The 21,825-nt window shown below is 37.8% G+C and overlaps 2 protein-coding genes across 3 annotated transcripts in view; both read right to left on the reverse strand.

The window, feature by feature from the left end:
- The window catches only part of grk3 (G protein-coupled receptor kinase 3), an 80,602-nt gene extending 65,782 nt beyond the window's left edge, over nucleotides 1–14,820 (reverse strand). Inside the window, exon 1 of the mRNA XM_088071179.1 lies at nucleotides 12,923–14,820. Within this exon, the coding sequence (XP_087927305.1) occupies nucleotides 12,923–13,035 (113 nt within the window). The 5' untranslated portion in view covers nucleotides 13,036–14,820. The remainder of the gene's footprint in view (nucleotides 1–12,922) is intronic.
- A 2,891-nt stretch (nucleotides 14,821–17,711) lies between these two features.
- cryba4 (crystallin, beta A4) lies at nucleotides 17,712–21,372 on the reverse strand. 2 transcript variants are annotated; one of them, XM_042509563.2, is made up of 6 exons: nucleotides 21,264–21,372; nucleotides 20,701–20,744; nucleotides 19,504–19,622; nucleotides 19,248–19,389; nucleotides 18,112–18,254; nucleotides 17,712–17,943 (listed from the first exon to the last, which is right to left on the reverse strand). In XM_042509563.2, exons 2-6 carry the CDS (start codon nucleotides 20,737–20,739, stop codon nucleotides 17,796–17,798), a joined length of 591 nt encoding a protein of 196 aa, XP_042365497.1. In that variant the 5' UTR covers nucleotides 20,740–20,744; nucleotides 21,264–21,372; the 3' UTR covers nucleotides 17,712–17,795. The 2 variants fall into 2 exon arrangements, with proteins under 2 accessions (XP_042365497.1, XP_087927306.1); XM_088071180.1 differs by lacking the exon at nucleotides 21,264–21,372 and adding an exon at nucleotides 21,112–21,210.
- Between the last annotated feature and the right edge of the window lie 453 nt (nucleotides 21,373–21,825).

Here is a 21,825-nt window from a genome sequence, read left to right on the forward strand (position 1 = left end):
CCGCCATTAACATCAGCCAACAGCTGCAGCAGCACTGTTCCTGGATGACCTTATTTTAAAGCCCCAAAAGCTGCGGCTGCCATGACAAAGCAGCGCGCCGACGGTGGGAGACCCTCCGATGTCATCTGACCTCGTTACATGTCATTAAGTGACCAAACCGGACGGAGAATATCACCTGTACTTAGAGTTATTTTCAAAAGGGAGACTTTTTACACAAGCTTTCATTAAAAATAAAGTTTCTATTATAGTAATACAATTTTTTCATAAAACCCATCTAATTCATTCATTTAAGGATCATTCTGACTAATATTAATAATTTTGAGACAGTTATCATGAAAATCTTACACTGTTGCTAATACAAAAGTTCATTTTTAATTAATTTTATCTTCTGTTTCGCCCCTAAAGAAAACAAGCCCACGGGTTTGGAAGGCATGTTTTATTAAACAACTTTTGGCCATTTTTTCTCTTTAAAAACATTCGGTGATTGGCTTTGTCTTTAACATTTTAGGGATTTTTTTTGACAATGATTGTTTTCCTTTAAAAAAAAAAAAATTGGTGATTTTGAGGAATTTTGGTGATTTTCTTTTTCTTTAAAATGTTTGCATTTTTTTTCCTTTAAACCCTTTAGCGATTTTTTTTCTTTATTCTTTTTAATAATTAAAAATTAAAATGCTAATTTACTTTTTCTCTAAAAGTTTTTGGGGGAATGTTATTTTTTTCCTTGTAAAATTTCTGGTGATTCGTAAAGAAAACATTCCTTCGAAACCTGCAGACCTGCCAAAATAAAAATCACCAAAATGACACCATTTATCACAGCCAGGTACTATTGGAACAGAAATTATTGTTTAGCTCTGCGCTGCAAATTCACTTAAACGAGTCACGTGTGGACCGCGACCCACCAGTTTGGAACCACTGGTTTACTCCACTATTAACCATATGATTACTTCAACTTTGAAAATAGCTTTTAAACATTGAAGAAATAATGATTTGACGTATTTGGTAGGTAATTATCAATACTGACCAATATGAAAATGTCATACTGTAATGACATTTTGAGCCACATTGCCCAGAGATTATTTTTGTAATTGTGTTATCTGGTCAGCTGGAGGATAAATGTGGACGATGTTATAATCACACGAGGTGCTAAAAACTGAAACTAACACTGCCGTTTTCAGCCAAAACTGACATATTTCTCTTTTGTTTTAGAATTTTAAGACAAAACATCAGCGCACATTTGATTTTATATAAAAGTCTCAAAATTAAAACCGATACAAAAATCGTTTTAGCACCTCAGCGAGTTAAAATTGTTGAATTTTGTGCGAGTCGGCTCCGTTCACACCCCTGAGCCCTTCACTTGTTGCAGTCAGGACGGCGAACAGTAGCCAGAAAAACAGGTTTCAAAGTCTAACAAGTTTTCCCGGTGAAGAGAGTAAGTGCCTGTCTGGAGGCTTAAATAAGCTCAGAAGTTTTCGGGTCGTGTTTGTGTCCATAATGCCGCTTATTGTTCTGTCGCAGTGTGAGAAACACACAGAGAGTCCATAAAGTAAAGATTAAAGATTTAAATAAACAGGTCAGAGCCTTGGCACCGCGCGGCGTGTTATCAACACAGTTCAATTACATGCCCACAGACCCAGCTGCAGAAATGACAGTGACATCCTGTTAATATGTTAAATATTTACACATCTGCATACTTCCTGCAGCGTTAAATAGTCACCAAGTCAATGCTGTTACAGCGTCAGAGCGCAGATCTGCAGCTAATGAAAGCCGGGCCGCCACACGCAGATTTAGAGAGGGGACACAGAATGATAGAGAAAGGGACACACACAAGTTATATATACTGTAAAACCTAAATTCATATCCCACGCTATTAATCATTCACCTCAACAGGCTCATATATGGGACAGACATCTGCATGAGACGTCTCACACCAAACTGCTGCTCAGCAGAGATGAGGAATACAATCAAATTATTTGAGAGCGAGAGGACATTTGGAGACACCGGCGGAGACACCAGCAGAGACAACAGCAGAGAATAAGACCGAGCGGACATTTGGAGACACCGGCGGAGACACCAGCAGAGACAACAGCAGAGAATAAGACCAAGCGGACATTTGGAGACACAAGCGGAGACACCAGCAGAGACAACAACAGAGAATGAGACCGAGTGGACATTTGCAGACACCGGCTGAGAGACACCATGGGAGACAAAGGCGGAGAATGAGAGCAAAGCAGACATGTGGAGACACCGGCGGAGAATGAGAGCGGAGCGGACATTCAGAGACATCAGCAGAGACCACCAGCAGAGAATGAGAGCAGAGGGGACCTACAGAGACACCGACGGAGACATTGGCGGAGACACTGGCAAAGAATGAAAGCGGAGCAGACATTCGAAGACACCGGCGGAGACATTGGCGGAGAATGAGAGCGAGTGCACATGGCTGAAAGGCGTTGTATCGACTACATCATATATTTCAATCGAGGAAAAGTTATTTCACGATTGATATCATTCGGGATTGATATCGTTAGCGTTTTATCGCCCTGCCCTAGGACAAGACTTTTATTTTTGAAGTTTTAAGGTCAGTAGGGACCCAACAAAACATTTGCAGCTGATTTCAGGATGAGCCAAACTCCTTTTAACCTCAACAATACAATCTGTCTCCCAATCAGCAATCAGATCGAAAACTGCTGCAAGTTCTGCAAAACTCAACAGAAACAAGTCCTTGAAATCCTGACAAATCAGCTGAACCAGAGGACAACAGGAACCTACAGGAGGTGACAGACAGCCGCGGTGACTCAGGAGTGAGTACGCTCTCTGGAAAATGATATTCGTGCCACAGCTTCGACTGTTTGAGGCAGAATTGTCTTGAAGGAGTCTAATGGGCCCACTGGTGCTTTTCTAATGAGTCACTGCTTCATCCGGGAGTCCAGTGAAGACTCGACACCCCACGAGCACCACAAAATGATATTAAAATGTTACCAGAAGCCATATCGCACTAATTCTGTTTCCAATCACACTGAAGAAATTACAGTTATGAGTCACAGAGATGAAAAACAGAGCGATCACAAGTTGTTTTACCAGGACTAACAAAGACAAATGTTTTACAATTATTTTACACTTAAAACTTCATTTTTATCCAGAAAACAAGACTATTTAACCCTTTAGGGCCTGCTTTAATATCACACACACTCTCATTGCTCTGCCAACAACATGTGTTTTTCAAAATCAGGCTTTAAAAATGTTTTACATTAACATTATTTTTCCATTCTTTTTTAACCAACTTCAGTCCTAATCATAAGTATCAAATATTCATTGATTTTCCGAATTTTCGCCCTTTAAATGCCAGGTTATTGTAACAATGCCACTATGTTTTTAAATGGAAAAACTATATATTACTATATATTACATGCAAAGTAGATATTTTTAATGATCACAGTGTGCAGCTACATTGACTGTGACAGGTCACCTAGTGGAAATAGCATGTATTTCCTCCATATGCCAAATATGGTCAAAATGACCTCATCAGGTGGAAAATAGTCAAAATGACAAATTCAGAGTCAAAAGCCCAGAATGACACCCAGAAATAATACAAGTCCTGTTTTTCTGCTCTGATGGCTGTGGGATCAAAAATGTCAGTTTGAATGGGTTTCAATGGAGCATTTTTTGACCTGAACAGTCTGAATGTAACTATTTAGTTTCCACAGTGTATTTTAGACTTATTGTAGGAGCTGAGCTGCAAATTCACTGATTACACTCAAATACACAATCTGGACTACATTTAGGACACATGCATCAACACACACACAGTTATCACAACAGGAAGAAAGGAAAAGTGCAAAAAATGCACCAAAACGGTCCCCAAGGGTTAATATTCTGTTTGCAATGATCTCCTTCACTCACGGAAATGATACTTCTTGTAAATCACATCTGACAATTAAGATATCAGATATCCTGTAAATGGATCCTGTCGACAGCTTTGCACTCTCCTAACATTTCAACAGATAATGTTTGCTAATGCTATAGTTTTGCAGATATCCTGATTATGGCGTTGAAGAGGAGACGTAAAGTGCTTTAAAAGTATATCTGAGAGTTTGGACTCGTGTTTATTGACCGCACACGTTGGGTGTTGGTCAGTACTCGAATGCTGTCTAGCTAGAGGGTTAAAACAGAGCTAGCGACAGAATCAGCACTCTGTCTCTCCAAAAAGCATGAAATACACAATTCATTGGTTGATTTAGGATATTTAAACAACACACAGTGGGGGGTTTTCTTTGAGCCTTAGCCTGAAGTACAGATACCGGAGGGTGTTTCATGTTTACCAGTTAACAGCTAACAGTTTCATTCTGTACTTCAGCTAATCTAAGGCGAATATTCAGTCCATTACATACACAGTAGGGACGTAACGATGCATAGCGAGGCAGTTAAAAATCGATACAAAATATGTGAGATTAATATCGGTGAAACGAAAAATGAACCACAGATGCCGTAATCTGCTTTTGACCTTGCTTGCTCTACGTTGAACACTTCACCACGTAGCTCACCAACGAAAATAAGAAGAACAAAAAGGTTCTGCAACAGGCGCTACTGAAAGAAGTCAGTCAAAAATACACAGTCAAAAATAAAGATGAGAAGATAACAGAAAAGCCAAAAACAGTCTGCAAATATTGACAGAGGGTGCTGAACTACACAAATAGTACAACTAACATGATGCAGCATGAGAGCCGGCATCATGGTGAGGTGCTCTGGTCCGCCCTGCCTACACGCGTTAACGATGACTACACGGCAAAAAAAAGACCCTACATGGCCAAAAAATTTTTTTTAAAAATACACAGCCATATTTCTTAAAATAAAAGTGAGACTGAACTTTGAACTCGGTATGACGTGCACCGTGACTTCTGTGCACCCTTACACCCCGACTGAGTGCAGCTGATAAGATGTAAAAATGAGAAACCTGCCAGCAGTATTGATCCTGCTCTTGGTTTTACTGATCCAACAGGGCAGAGGAAGCTGTACTGACAGCACACTTTATGTTTTACGGTGGTGAGATTTTGGCTTCATCTGTCTTCGCTCCTGTCTGTCTCCGCCCTCCCGGATACCTTCGTCACGTCTCGTCTCTTATATGGATTTCTCGATAGCGGCGCGGCATCCGCTCGCCCTCCCCCCACGCCTCTCATCCCGACCGCCTCCAGTGCTGCCGTCAAAATCTCACCTCTCTGCCAGAGGACACAGCCTTGGCCCGCCGAGAATGTGGCAGCACCACGCTATCTCCAAAGTGCCACATTTAACTGCCCCCCAACCAGCAGGCAGCTCGCCGCTTCACACATGCACCACTGCGAAAACCGCGCATGTAAATTTAAGGTAAAATCTCTGCAATCTTTATCAAGTTGTGCTATTTTCAGAGATCCACAGATCCACACACACATCACTCTCACATCTTTTACAAAATTAACCCTTTGAAACGACATCAGTTTTCTTTCACAAGCATTTAAACCTTTAAAAAAACAATCTCTTGAAACCATTTTTAAAAAGGCAACAAGCAAATTACATTGATTTGGTAAAAGGTGACAAAAAACTACTTGAAAATTAGTTTAAGAGAAAAATAATATTTGCAAATTATCAATTTTAGTACCTTTTTAAGTCTTTGCTTTAATTACAAAATTAGCCAAAAATAGGGCAAAATTTCTAGAAACTATATTCATGATTATTAGTATTACATATTCAAAGTATGTAGCAGATTCTGTTTTTCTTTTTACTCTTCTACCTTTATTTATAAAAAGGCAATCAACAACATGGCATGACAATGTCACGAAAATTGCAAAAAAAAAAAAAACACAATGACCAGAAAATTAACTAAAAATGGGAGATGGAGAGAATTTGTTTTAAATCATATAACTAAGTAAAACATATCAAGAAAACTCAATTATTATTATAGTTATATTTTAAAAAATACATCACGATTTTTATTATTATTTATAATTACTGTTTTTTACTTCATTTTATTTTTGCAAAGTTTTTTTTTCCAAAGTTCCTTTTCTTTTTTGGCTAATTTCACATCATGTTCTTGTAACTTTTTCCTAACATCTTGCTAATTTTTGGGGTCCTTTCTTGTTGAGTCGCTCACTGAAAGAATTTACTCAGGTTTCAAAGGGTTAAATTAGACCCCTGAAGCACTCAAACTTGATCACGATATGTGTGATAAGGCTGCACAGGAAAAAAACCAAACATAATGCAACCTTTTCATCCAGTTAGATTGGACACATTACAGTGATAATAATGACCTAACTGACATGTTTTAAGTAAATTTTCAGATTATGTGAGTGTGGCGGTGCAGGCTGATTTACTCAGTGTGCCGCTGCTTTCACGGGTCCATTAGCCGAGGCTTTTATCTCCGCAGCTCCTGTGTAATAGTGGGCAATAAATAACAAAGCCCATATCTAACATAAAATCACTTAACAAACCACATTCACACAGGCGGCGTGTTCAGGTGTGTTGGTATAGAAACACCTCTGCACGCTGCTGCTTTTCAGAGCGGGGTGTGTGTGTGTGTGTGTGTGTGTGTGTGTGTGTGTGTGTGTGTGTGTGTGTGTGTGTGTGTGTGTGCAGGTATGAATTTCAGCTGCCTCCTACTTTGTGCCTGATAATGTGTTAATCAGTCACATGGCCCGCTGTTGTCTTTGGGATCGTTGACACTGCCGTGGCTCATGGCTGCAAATCCGTGGATTAACTACCAGCGTCGATGTTTCACAACCTGGATTTTTGACTGAGCATCTAATGAATGAGGTGTAAGGGACTGTTCTATATTTATCAGAGGAGGGGAGAGGCTGTTTTTCTTTTTTTTTTTGTCAGACCCGTCCCAAAGCAACAAATATTTTTTCCCTTTTTTGGCGGGCCTGTGAGTGTCGAAGTCATGTTCTAAAAGAAAAAAAAAATAAAAAGTGGAAAAAAAGTTGCAAAAAAGAAAAGATTAAAAAGGCTGATTTTTACTAAACCATCAAACAATTTTACAAAAAAAGATCGCCTTTTTTTGTTTACAAAAGCAAAATCAGCAAAAGTTTAAAAGACAAAAAATAAATTTTTAAGAAATGAATAAATAAAATAAAAAACAAACAAATAAATAAATAAATAAAAAAACAAATCACCAAAAATGGTACAATAAAAAAATGCCATATTTTTTTTAATCATCTGTAAATAAAGATGAAGCCATTTAAAGTTGTATACCACTGCCATAGGCAAATTAAAAAACAGAAGTCTTTCTTCAGTGCTTTAAGAATTCATTAACATGCCTCCCCCTCTTTGCACCCCACCACCCTCATAAATAACAAACAGTCCCTAATAATGATTAAAACGGCCATAAGTTTACAACTTTACAGTGAAGGAAACACAAACATAAACCAGCTCAATATTGATCAATAATGTATTTACCCCCACCTGGGCTTTCATTTCATTATGTCAAAAGAATCTCAACAGCACGATTTATTAGGATTTATGGATTTAATAAAAGCAGCTCCTTTAGTTGTTACTGGTAATCCAATGTCTAATCAATTTGTGTGTTTAGCAGGCGACAGTCACACTGAACCACCTGATGGGAGCATTTTGTGTTATTAAATCACTCATTAAATGTGCGATTGAATTACAAATGCCTTTAAAAGATCCTGTGTCAACTGTTTCAAGCGCATTATTTATTTTTAGAAAATATTATTTAATGGAACTGTGTGTGGGATTTCAGGGGATATAATAGCAGAAATTGAATATAATATAATGAATCTGTTTTATTTAGTGTATATTTACCTGAAAATGAGAACTGTCATGTTGTCATTATCTTTAAAAAAAAAACAAGAATAATATCATCAACATTTTCCCAGCACTTTTTTGCTCATTTTTAGGCAATGTATTTATATCTGTTTTACTTACTGGTGTGCATTTTTTATTTATTTATTTTTGCATATTTTTAGGCAATTTGTATTTGAATGGTTTGATTTTTTTTTCTTTTTTGTGAAAATAAAAATTTTAAAAAATGCTACTTAGTTTGCAGTAGGATTTTTCTGGCACATCATGCAGCCCTATTGTATATGCAAAAACATTACTAAATATACAGCATGTTTTGAACGTCAGCGCCTCTTTATATCTGTCACTTGCAACCAAAGTGTGAGGGTGCTGCAAGCCACAAACTTTTTGAAGCGAATTGTCAAGCCTGTGAGCCTGTGTGTGGGAAGCGCAAAACACAGTTTCTAGTTGAGTATTCCTTTAAGAAACCAAAAAAGCCCACCAGCTAGTCCTCCTCTACAGACCAGGCGTCACAGCCACGCTCTGAAACTCTGTCGCCAGCGGGCTGAAAGATTTCCTGCAAGAATTTGGTCAAAGCATCAAGTTGGCCTCTTTTTCCAAACTGTCAGAGCTACTGTGTCTCTCTGCTGAAGGAGTATTTACTAAAGCCAGCGTTAAACTCAAGTAAACAAGTAAATGTGACAACAACGTTTGCTGTGATGGATTGCCAATCTCAAGCACGTTTCGTTTTAAAACCATACTGACACAAACTGAAACCAACAACAGCCTCAAGGAAGGAAACCCACATCTGCCGACTTAGAAACCTTTCACAAATGGTTAGCAGCAACGTTAATGTCATCAGAAGCAAACGGGATAAAATATGCAAAAACGTGGCTGGCGAATGATCGAGAAGGGGAAGGCTACACTGGAATATTTAGTTTGACTTTACATTAAATGATCATGTTAGAGAGTGAGCAGTTTGGTGTTGAGCCAGGTCAGTTAATATTGACAGTTTGACAAACCCTGACAGGTTTTTTTGCTTGTGCACTGGAGGTGAAACTGTTTACAGGGCAAAGCATTCCTGCTCTTTGTGACGGGATAAAGACCGTCATTTTGCATCATTCTTAACTCCCACATACGAATGGCAACTGATCTAGGCTACCACATTTAATTAGCAATTACAGAAAAATCCTTCTCCCTTTCAAATCTGGACAACATCAGTTCTCTTTTGCTGCGCTCGGACGCCTTTCACAAGCGATTTGACCCTTTAAAAACTGGGCAAACCGGTTGGATTTTAAACATAAGAAAGGCAATGTGCAACTTGGTTAGAAATGTCACACACATTGCAAGAAATTAGTATAAGGTGACAGAAAAATTACCTAGAAATAGTTTAAGAATTATCAGAACATTATCCCAAACAAACAGGGAAAAAAATCTGGAAAAAAAATTAATAATTTCATAAATAAAAGTAAAAAATTCTAGTTTAAAAAAATAAGTAAAAAAATACAGTAAAATGATACACATTTTCCGGTTCTTTTTGAGGGTCATTTTCTTTTATTTCATCTTATTAATTTTTTGCTTATATTTTAGTTAATTTTCTTGAAACTTTTTTGCTAATTATTTACTAATTTGGGGGCCATGTCTTGTTAAGTTGTTAAGTTAAAAAACAGCAAACCAGTTTGTTCAGGTTTGAAAGCGTTGATTAAATCATTTCAGCTGGAAAAAAACCAACAAGCTTCGCATTCATTAGCGAGTGTAAAGCACTGTATGCATCATTGCTTTCTGCTGATCTGCCAAGACAAGTCAGTCAGTAACTGAACAGCTGACCTCCTCCTCCGAAGGAACTCACTCCTGGTTTAAATATAATGGATGTTTAACCCACATCTCTAACTCTGCAAAACACAGAGGCACTACACATGTGTGGGTGTGTCAATAATAGTTTCCAGTTTTGTGATTAATAAATGTGACGAATGTAAACACCACAAACACAAACTCAATCCTGCAGCGGTGCAAAAATGCCGGCTAAAATGTGTTTTGCACAACACTGCTGTTCTCACAACTGTTATCATTTGACTATACCCAAACATCTCTGTCAAAATTACAGACCTCGTATCTCAATAACCAAATTTAAACCACATCCTCTTCAATCAACTGGCATGTTACAAGCCTGAAACCTGGACTGAAGAGGCACAATAAAGGCTGACAAGCTGCATAGCAGCAGGGACAAAAGGGTGTGCAGTTATGTGTGGACGTTGGTGGCGATGGGGGTGTCGCTTGAATCAGATTTTTTTAGCTGTAGCCTCCTCTGATGACCTGCTGGGTTCTTGCATGGATGAGCAGGGGTTTCCGATCAAGAGCTGCACATACGGATGCATCAAAGAGCTCTTACAAACACAGCAGCCTCAATAATTGGGCTGCACATGCTACATAAAACATATATAGTGAGTCCAGGATCAAATGGAGAATGAACTGCAGAATATTTTGGCACACATGGCAAAACCGGACATCATAAATGTAATGTTGCAAAAAAATGACAATATGACGACACATTCTGCATCACAACCTGCTACATGAACATTAGCCTCACAGTATTTTAACTTCCAAAGGGGGGGAAATGGTATGCAATTTAAGTCGTTGCATGGTTGTTTTGGTGAAATTATGCAGCCACTGAGCCAAAAAATTACGATACACTGACATTTTTTGCACCACAACCTGCTACATGAAAAATTCTGCTCACGATTTTAACTTCTTGGTGATTAAAAGGTGTAAATGACATGCAATATAAGTCATTGCATTTGGTATTGTTGCAAAAAAAACACAATATCATGACACATTCTGCATCACAACCTGCTGAGTGAAATTTTCTCCACACTAATTTAATGCCTTGGTGAGTAAAAAGTGTAAAACAGCATGCAATTTAAGTCAACTAACAGTTGTTTTGTTGAAACTATGAAGCTACATGAGCCAAAAATGACAATATATTTACATATTTTGCATTACAACCCGCCACATGAAAAATTCTGCACAATATTTTAACTTCTTGGTGACTTAAGAGGTGTAAATGATATGCAATATAAGTCATTGCATTTGGTATTGTTGCAAAAAAAAAAAATCACAATATCAAGACACATTCTGCATCACAACCTGCGACATGAAATTTTGTGCACACCAATTTAACTTCTTGTTGAACTAAGGGTATAAAATGGCGTGCTACAGAAGTCGCTGCATGGTTGTTTGAGCCAAAAACTGACAATATCCTGACATATTGTGCATCCAGTCTGCTACATGAAAATTTCTGCACACTTGGTGAGTAAAAGGGCAAAATGGTAGGTCACTGCATGGTTGTTTTGCTGAAATCATGAAGCCAATAAGCCAAAACATGACAACAACATGACATATTCTACATCACATCCTGCTAAGTGAAATTTTCTGCAAACTTATCTTAACTTCTTGTTGAGTTAAAGGTGTAAAACGGAGCGCTACTGAAGTCGTTGCATGGTTGTTTTGGGGAAATCTTACGGCCACTGAGCCAAAAAATGACAATATTATCCTTTTTTGCTGCTTATTTTCGGGTAATTTACTCGTAACTTTACTAATTTCTGGCAAATTGTTGGGCTTTACTTGTTAAATTGCCCATTTACCCAATCGCTGTGTTTTTGCAGGAAATCAAACCATTTTGCTCAGGTTTCAGAGATTAGAAATGGCATTATATATTTATGTCAACGCATAATTGTTAAGCCCAAAAATGGACATATTCTGCCCCACAACCTTCTCCATTAAATTTCTGCACATTATTTTAACGTTTTGGTGGGTAAAAGGGAGGAAATTGCATGCAATTTATGTAATTGCATTTGGTATTGTTTCAAAAAATGACAATATCATGACATATTCTGCATCATAACCTGCTAGATGAAAATGTCTGCACACTATTCTAACTTCTTGGTGAGTTAAAGTGGGAAAACAGTATTGCATTTTAGTCACAGCATTTGGTATTTCTGTTTTAAAAAATTACAATATCATGATATGTTCTGCATCACCTGCTACATGAACATTTTCTTCACACTATTTTAACTTCTTGGTGGGTAAGAGGGGGTATATGTGATGGGGTATACCAATGAATGGTTGTTTTGGTAAAAGCATGAAGCCACTGAACCAAAAAATGAAAATATAACACATTCTTGTTTCTGTTAGGGGGGTTGTCTACCTTTCTTTTTTTGCTTATTTTCAGGAAATGTTCTTGACGCTTTTATTAGTTATTTCTGGCATTTTTTTCACTATGTTTTTGCAAGAAATCAAACCAGTTGGCCCCAGTTTCATAGGGTTAACGATGTCGAATGGCTTGCAATTAAGTCAATACATGGATGTTTGGTGAAATCAAGAAGCCACTGAGCCCAGAAAAGACAATATCATGATGCAATGGACGATCTCATGACATACTCTGGACCACAACCTGCCACATGAAATTTTCTGCACACTAATTTAACTTCTTGGTGAGTTAAAGGTGTAATATTGCATGAAATTTGAATCAGTGCCTGGCTGTTTTGGTGAATAAAATTACATTAACATTAATTCAACTTTGTGGTGTGTAAAAGGGGAAAACGGTGTCCAATTTAAGTCACTGCATATTTGTTTTTGATGAAATTATAAAGCTAATGAGACAAAAATGACAATATCATGACATATTTCTCATCAATAGTGAGACATTTTCTGCACACTATTTTAACTTGTTGCTGAGTAAAGGGGAAAAAAGGCATGCAATTTTGTCAATGCATGGTTGTTTAGGTGAAATTATCCAGCTAATGAGATAAAAAATGACAATATCATGACATAAATTCAATGTCATGGCATATTTCGCATCACCCGTGAAATTTTCTGCACACTAATTTAACTTCTCCGTGAATAAAGAGGGAAATGACATTTAAGTCGTTGCATGGTTGTGGTGAAATCATGAGGCCACTAAGCTGCAGCACGTTTGCAGACAGAAGCTCCCCAAGTCGTATTTAGCATCTACAGTAAGTCACAGGTTTGTGAGGAAGCACGCCTCCATCTCCCTATATGGCTGCATAGCATGCACAAAAGATGCATCCATTAGACAGCAGCAAACAAACACAACACTCGCGGCCACAGCTGCACGACGTTAAAGCCACACAAAGTGAATTACCTGGGCTCCGGTAGGATGATTTTCTTACTCGCCCGGGCCGCTGGAGTAGATTTGCTCTTCTCCATCGCCATCAAATAACTGACATCGGCGAGTACTGCTTCGAGGTCCGCCATCTTTCGACCCTGGGACGACCAAATCGATAAAATAACCGGGGCTGGGGGTGGATGGGTTTGCTTCTTAATTTGGGGAATTACAAAAAATCCTCCACCAGATATGCATCAAGCGCCAAGGTGCGTGACAGATCTGACCATCGACTGAAGGGTGTCGTTGTCTGCTCACTTCAAACTACCATCATTGTGACAGAAAAAAAGGAAATTCAGGAGGGGAGACATTTGGGTGACAGGATGCACGAGAAATAGTCTATATCACCGTCCTTGTAATCCCATTTAGTGCAAAAAAAGACTTCCTTCCTCGCCTTATAGGCAGATGCACCAGATGCAGGGGCTGCAGACAGCTGTCAAATCCTACAGGTCTCTGGGGGACTCTCCTGGTCCCTGTTGATGGTGTCCAAGCGACTCTCCAGTGCTGCTTTTTCCCTTAAAATGTAAAAAAAAAGCTCTAATTTTAGTGGCAGAGGAAATGTGGCTGCCTCCTTCACCGTGCCTTAGAAAAGCAGCAAGAAAACACGTGTCTCAAGCATGAATCGCGAAAAAAACGCACAAAAATAAGGTTGAAATGTGTCTCATTGGGGTTAGAAAAAATGCAGAAATGATTAAAAATGAGATCAAATGTACACACCGCTGCTGTTGTTTACGTCGCTGGCTTCCTGTGCAACGTCCCCTTAAATAAGAGAAAAAACGTCGCCTTAAAAGATGGCATTAAACACCTTAAGAGGTTTAACCCGAGATAAAGGGTGTAATCGACTAATCAGGGAGCTAAATCCACCGAGCTAACTTGTTTTAGCCTGCTGGGATTATCGATATTTCGTCTGCTAGTTAGCACCGCGCTACACTACCAAGCTAGCGAAAAAAACGAAACCTGCTAGCCAAGTGTGCTAACTACCGAAGTCGTTAATCAATTTAAACATTTAATTTTTGATTGATTGTATTTTTTTAAACTCCAGCAGCTTGCTTTTGAAGTAAACGTCGCGGTTGGCAGCTCGCTAACACGCTCAGTAGCTGGCGGATTTAACAGCAGCACTGGCTCCGTTTCAGATTGAGTTAATAAGCTAACGGCTATTTTTTTTTTTTTTAGGGAAGTCTTGTTTCCGAGAGCGGCAAAAATGACACAAAAGAGTCCGAAATTGAGGCTTTAAAAATTAAAATAATGGCACCATATAATCCATAGTTTGCTTGTTGAGTTACCCCAAGTGTTTTTGGGGGGGACCCTGCTCGTTTGGAGACCCAGCAGAGAGCGACTGACTGCGGGCTGACGGTGACGCTGATGGTGGAGGAGGGGGGAGGGAGCGCCGGGAGATGGAAATCGGGCTCCGGCGGTCGTTTCGCTGGTTAAACTTTCCCCCTCTTCGCTGCAAACTGTCCTTAAATCACAAAACAACACCTCCAGCCGCCGTGCGTGGAGTTAAACAGCCGACACGATGCTGTTCTCGCGGCGTTTTTATCGTAAATCGACCGCGGAGCTCGGAGAGCTCAAGTGAAAACGAGGGGAGCCGAGCCGAGCCAGCCCCGAGCGACTCCTGCCTGCGAGGCTGTCCGCGCTGGGGAGCCCACACTCCGGCCAAGAAGCACAGTGGCGGTCCGCTGCGACCTCGGAGCGTTCTGCCGAGCCGTTACCGTCCGGTCCTCTTCCCGTTAGGCTGCTCCGGTTCCAGCTCCAATATGGCACATGTTTCCAGCTCAGGTCCCTCGTCTTCGGTGTATTTTTCTGTGTTTTTTGCTAGCACAGTGGCACTGCTGGCTTTGTGGTTCAACTTCCTCCCACTGCGGCGGGGAGAGGCTCGTAAAACACGGAGCGGGTCACCGGTGGCTGGAGCCGGACCACACGGCCTGTCGCCAGAGGGGAAATGGCCTTTATTTCTATCAGTATGTGTGCCACGAAACTGTGTTTTATTTTATTTTATTGACTTCTAAGCTTTGATTTTATATATACATATACTATTGCTTTATTATTATAATTTTCTAGTCTTGTGAAACTTTATGCACAGTTGTTTATGTTATCCCTTAAACTATTTGTGTTGTTTCAATTTTATAAATTTTATTTTAGTATTTTGTGTAATTTTATTTTTATGTTATTTTAGTTTTATTTTATGTCAATTTTTATTTTTGTTTTGTGTGCTTTGTTTTATTCACTTTATTTTATGTTTAATTTATTTTAGTTTGCTTTATTATTATTTGTTATTGTTTTATGTAGAATAGTTGATGGTTATTTTATTTTATTTTACATAGATTTTTTTATGTAATTTAATGTTTCTTGTTTTGTTTATTTTATTTTATTTTATTTTATTTTTCAAATCAGAAATGAAAGACTACTATTCCTACTTTTTTTAACAATTTTTTTGTGGTGATTAACAACATTTGCTGGGAAAAGCATCCATGAAAATCTTTATTTTTTTATTTTATTTTATAATTTTGTGTAATTTATTTTTCATGTTATTTTACACTATTTTGTGTAATTTTATTTTATTTCATTTTGCTTTATTTATTTTTGCTTTACGTTATTTTACTCTAGAGACTACTACTAATACTACTTTCTTTTTTCTTTTTTCCTTTTTTTTTTTTTTTTTTTTTTTTTTTTTTTTTACATATTTGGCACATTTTTTTTAGTGTTGATTAAAAGCATTTGCTGGGAAAAGCATCCACCAGTCTGTGTTTGGTACATTTCCCAGTGCTTGAAAAACACATTTTATTTTTTTAATTTTAATTTTAATTTTTTTAAACCAGAAATGAAAGTCTGCATTTATAGCTATTTATAACCGCAGTTTCATAACAAAGGATTTCCCCTTTTTTACAAATGACATTTACTGGGAAGATCATGAACTAGTCTGTACACAGAAATTCTCAGTAACCAGAGGGAAACAGCTTTTATTTCTATTTTTATATACCTTACCAAAAGTGTATTATATTTTGTTTTTGCTTCACTTTACTGTATTTTAGTTTGCTTTATTTTATTTTGCTTTTTTTAAAAAAAAAAAAACTTAGTTTAGTATTTGTCTTTTTAATCAGACATGAAAGGCTGCATGTGCAGCTATTTGTAACCACAGTTTCACTGTAAGGGATTTCCCCTTTTTTACAAATTTGGCACAGTCTTTCAGTGGTGATTTACAGCGTTTACTGGGAACAGCATCAACCAGTCTGTGTGCACAGGAAATTTCCCAATACTTAAAAAAAACATTTATTTGAAATGTAGGCCTTCAAGTGAACAGCGTCTCCGCAGCAGATTAAACACATTCAGCCACCGCTCTCATTTCTGTCACAATTAAATAAGTTGTTTTTTCCACATTAAATCTGAAGGTTCACGAAGCTTCTGATAATTAATATCACAGCTCGGTAAATTATGTTTTGGAGAATACCCCTGTGGGCTGCATGTGTTGTTGTGTTTTGGTGGAAACATAGTGCCGTTTACTGGCCGGCACTGGTAATGCTCCTCATGCACTGCAGAGAACCAGTGAACAGGCCTGCAGGCTGCAGCAGGCCTGCACACACACACACACACACACACACACACACACACACACACACACACACACACACACAAAATATAAAGAACTGGGATGTTTTGTATCTTGAAATAGAAAAAAGCTGCATTTACCCGAGTTGCTCAACAGAAAAGTAATCTGCATCTTTTTTGATTATTGATAAATAGTTTTACTAATTTTCACGGTAAAAATAAAATTTGAAAAATGTCGAAAAATTAAACCAATGTTTATTTTCCAAAGATTTACACTAATTCATCATTCTTTTTGCTTTGCAAGTCACAGAAATCAGATATTGAATTTTTATTTTCTTTATTGCACTGATTTTTTAAAAATGATTTTTAATAGTTTGTTTCTGTTATTTGTTTGTATTATTATTTAAAAATTTCTTTAGATAAACAATTCACCATTTTATCAGTAAACTCTTGGAAATAACAGGATTCCTTTTTTGTAAATGCATGCAGTGTCATCTTTAAATTTTTTGCTTTGCCTGACCAACAGTCTTAACCCCCAAAATATTATATTTACAAAAAGAGATTAAATGAAAATTTTCACATTTTGAAAAACTAGATCCAGATAAAATTTTGGCATCTTTGCTTGAAAATTGAATTTAACGATGCATAGATTAAATTTCAGCCAGCTGACTCAATATTTCAGCTGCTAAATTTAACAATAATAAGAATATGTACTTAAAACTACAACTGAAACTCTTTATTTTTCTTCAGTCTGTACTAATTCATCATCCAACAGACATCTTTCTTTTGCAAGTAACGGAAATCATATCCTGAATTTTTATTTTCTTTATTCCACTGATTTTTTAAATTATTTTTTATTAATTAATTTATTTGTTATTTAATTTATATTTAAGAATTTTCTCTAGATACATAATTCACCACTTTGTCAATAAACTCTTGGAACAACATTAAAAAAAAAAAATTTAAATGCTCATGGTGGCAATGGTTCCGAAATTTAACAAAATGTGTAGTTTGCAAATATTTTCATCAGTCAGACTGCATTTCGGCTGTTTTATAATAAACTATGGACTCAGATCTTGATTAAAAATTGTCTTCAAGTCAACCTTTATTGGTGAAACACTGACACCAGGTGACCTCTGCACACCGTCGCGATGAACTGTGTAATAACTCCACACATGGTGTGTGTGCGCGCGAGAAAAGCAGATTCACCGGTGGAAGTCGGTAAGGTTTAAGAAAGACAGTTTATTCAGCACTGGGGGCAGCGGGGTCAAAGGTGAGAGGTCACATGGGAGAGAGGATGAGGTTGTTACTGCTGAATACGGCGGATGGACTGGATCTGAGGGGTCTGGCAGTGGGAGCCAAACTCCTTGAAGTGTTTGAACTCCCCACAGTGACGATCACACTCCATGATATACTGGTATCCACGATATCCAGGGTACTGGTAGCACACAAATCTGTTGAGAAATCACACGCAGAAAGAGAGGGACGTACACATGAAATGTTGCAACAAGAAGTTGTGAAACCGGGATTATTTTTAAACCGCCGCGGAGAAAAAAATTGGCGCAGGAAACGATAAAAATGTGGAAAAAGAGAGAGAGTGAGAGGAGGAGAAGCACACTCACGCTCCAGACTGGATCTTGAGAGAGCCGACTTCATTGTTGCACCAGCCCATGGCCTGGAGGGAGGGATAATCGTCGCTAAGCTCACCCTTACGGCCCAGGAAGTTCTCACGCTCAAAGATAGTCATACGACACTCTCTGTGGTTCTGCAGGAAAACAAACACGATATACGGATTCATCAATACATCGAGATTCATTTGTAAAATAAAAAAAGGAAAGAATGAACACATACACAAAGATATGAAAATGAGTGGAAAGAAGCGCAAACTAAAATAAATCCAAACATTTCTCCATCAGTTAAAAAAATAATTGACCCGCTTCCATTTTTATTTTGGCAGAATTTTCTTAAATTATCTAAACTTTATATTACCATATATAAACTATATATAGCTATATATGTTGATCATTGTAACTGTGTTTTGTTTGTTTTGTTTTTTAGTAATCGTGTCTTTGCCTGTGTTTTTTTTTTTTTTGTTTTTTTTAAAACTTTTTTTAAATTTAATTAATCACTTTATTTTTTATCTATATTTATACTAATTAATAAATTTTTTTAACTTGTTTCGTGGTTGTGTTGGCAACATGGTGAATCTTGTGTGTATTGTTTTAATATAATAAATATAATAAAAAAGAAAGAATTAACATATATATACACAAACACAAACATACAGACGTATCCGTAGAGGAGGGAAGAAGTGCAAACTTATTAAATCCAAACACTTCTCCATCAGTTACTGAAAAATAATTGACCATTTTATTATAGAGTGAATTTTCTTAAATTATATATAAATATTAATGATAATCATGATGACTGTGTTTTTGTTTGTTTTGTTCTTTTGTAATAGTGTTTTTTGTGATTTGTGCAAACGTATTAAATCCACCCTTTCTCCATCAGGTTTTTTTTCCTTTTCTTAAAACACCTCTAGAAATTTATATATAGATTGAATTTTCTTAAACTATATATAACTATATGTAACATATTTATATTGTTATTGGCAGAAAAAGAGGAAGGGATACAATATGGATATAATACTACAAAATTAATTAATTTTAAAATAAGCCCTGTAAACACCTGCAGGTTTTTTGCAAATGATTTGCCGTTTGTGCAAAATGTTGACACTGGTGCATCACGCTGAACTCACAGCACAGGCGATAGGTCTGAAGGAGGTCAGCCTCTCGATGTGGTAGGCGTTGCTGCCTCCGAAGGCGTCGCACTGGGGGTACTCTCCCCTCTCCAGGACGAACTGCTGTCCCTGGTAGGAGGCGTGCTCGTAACCCACCCAGCTGCAGAGAAACAGTCAAAAATCATCATTACGCTCTTCTTTTTTTTTTAATTATTCACTTTTTTTGTAAAAAATATCCAGTTTTTCTTCTGTGTGCATGTATCCGATTACTCACGCTCCGCTCTCCACTCTCAGGGAGCGCACGGTCTCGAAGCCGAACTCCATAACGTTGCAGCACTCGGAGGTGAACTCATGGCGGCGGCCCTGGAAGCACTCCTCGTCGAAGACGATGATCTGACGGAGGGAATTCACACGTGTTAAAAGCAACATATAAACACACAAAAACATACAATTTCATGTCAGTTTAAGGACATTAAATTGAGTTGACCAAATTGGAAGGAACTAAAAAAAAATTTAAAAGAGTAGAAATGTCCAGAAAACTATTTTCATAATTGCTATAATTATATATTTAAAATTATGTTATGAGAAGAACATACTTTAAAAAACAAACATTTTTCTCTTATTTTCAGGTTACTTTTTTTTTAAACTAATTTCCAGCAAATTTTTGGGGGCATTTTTGTTAAGTTGCTTGCTGCATTCTCCCCATGACTTTGCAAATTGGTGATAAATTGTCTGCCTCTCCAGCTGAGACATTTGAACCCCTAAAATCCTGATAAAACGTTGTTTGATTTCTTTTTAAAACATGTGGGAAAAGGCAGTGAGCCACTTGGCAAGAAATGTCCCAAACATTGCAAAAGAGACCAGAAAAAATAAATGAAATAAATTTATATATATTAAAGGAGGGAGATTTTTAAAAAAGGAAAATGCTAATTATATAATTATTATTATTATATATTTAATAATATCTATTTATTTTAAAGGAATAAAATACACATATACTTAAAAAATTAGCACTTTTTTGGAATAATTTCTTGTTGTTTTTTTTTTTTTACCTTTCCTTTGCTTTTGACAAGACAAGAAAAGCGACAAGAAAATTACAAAAAAAAAATTTAAAAGGGGAAAATTATTAGAAAATTATCCAAAAAAGGGGGGGAAATACCAGAAAACTTTTTAAATTATAAGGAAAAAAATAATATATATAAAATAAATACTTTTTTTTTCAGTACTTTTTTGAGTCCTTTTCTTTCTTTTTTTTAGTTTATGTTCAGGTAACTTTTTAACAAATTTTCTGGAATTTTTTTGGGCCACATCTTGTTCATTGCCTTCTCCCCGTGTTTTCACAAGAAATCAAATCAATTTCTGGTTTCTCAATAGAAACAGCCGGTCGCATCTCAGGGGGCAAACAGGTAATTTGGAAAAGGTCCCTCCGGAGAGATGATGCATGAACGAACGTTTCCGTCTGCAGACTCACCTTCCAGTGGCCGGAGAACTTGGTGCAGTGGTGAGTCATCTTGTCTGGGAAGAGGAGGACAAAAAAAAGACCTTTAGCACAAACAGACAAGAGAGAGACTTTGTGCACATAAAGTCTGAGAAGTTCGACAAACACGCGTTTAATTATCTGTGCAGGGCAGAAAAGTTTGCACAGATCAGCGGTTCAAACTTGCCAAAAAAAAAAGTGTCATGAAAGCCACTGAAACTTTAGTGTCGTTTAACTGCGGCATAAAAGAGCGAATGAAGAGGAAAACACCAGAGTCTATTTTTAGCTCCTGCACAAAAATAAAGAAGGTCAGAGATGCCAGAGGCGTCATCTCCACTCCTCTCCCACCCTTTCTATCTCTTTATCTGATTTTCTGCCCATTTCCTCCCCACCGCTGTTTCCCACCATCAGTGACGGCCCGCGGGGCCCCGGAGCCCGCTCGGCCCCTGTGTTTGGGGGATTTGAGTGTGTGGATGGTGGATGGGGGGCCGCGGCGTGCCGTCCTGGCTGCTGCGGAGCCGTCCCGTGCAGTGCTGGGCGAGGGACAGGGGACTCACCTTGCTTTGATGCCCTTGGTTTGTCCTGCCGTGAGAGTGAGAGGAGCCACGCGCCCCCACCCTTTTAAAGCCTCCCCTGGCAGGGGGCCATGCTGAAAGCCCCGGCTCAGCAGCAGGGGAGGGGCCTTTTTTTTCCCTTTGTACCCCCCGACAAAAGCACGGTTAATCTGTGGACGGCGCAGAAGTGCAGACACCACATTATCACCCTGTGGCAGTGGACGCTGGAATATAAGAGAGACAAGACGAGGAGCTGAGAAAAAAACACAAGACACGAGGAGGAGGACGGAGAGAAGACGAGCGCTCACGCGATTTATTGAATATTTTTTATGTAAAAAAAGAGGAAAAAATGTCCCTGTGATGTATTCACAGCACGTTTTAGTAAAGAAAAATGACCTGGAAAAAATGCTCCAAATCTATAATCAAAACATGTAACAATGATAACTATAAATTAAAAAAAATCCCTATATTTTCCTTATTCCCCAAGGCTTTTTAAGCCTTTAAAACTTGAACAAATTGGCTTGGTTTCTTTCAAAAACATGAGATAAAAGCCATAAGGAACTTA

The sequence above is a fragment of the Plectropomus leopardus genome, chromosome 20 (genome assembly GCF_026936395.1).
Source record: "Plectropomus leopardus strain MGB_pleo_1.0 chromosome 20, ASM2693639v1, whole genome shotgun sequence".
In the NCBI taxonomy this organism is placed as follows: Eukaryota; Metazoa; Chordata; class Actinopteri; order Perciformes; family Serranidae; genus Plectropomus; species Plectropomus leopardus.

What these genes read in the sequence shown, in the direction of transcription:
- cryba4 (XM_042509563.2), bottom strand. Translation starts at nt 20,739, where the DNA reads ATGACTCACCACTGCACCAAGTTCTCCGGCCACTGGAAG. An exon ending in AGTTCTCCGGCCACTGGAAG is followed by an intron (nt 19,623 to 20,700) that starts GTGAGTCTGCAG and finishes TCCCTCCGTCAG; the next exon opens with ATCATCGTCTTCGACGAGGA. An exon ending in TCAGACCTATCGCCTGTGCT is followed by an intron (nt 18,255 to 19,247) that starts GTGAGTTCAGCG and finishes GTTTTCCTGCAG; the next exon opens with AACCACAGAGAGTGTCGTAT.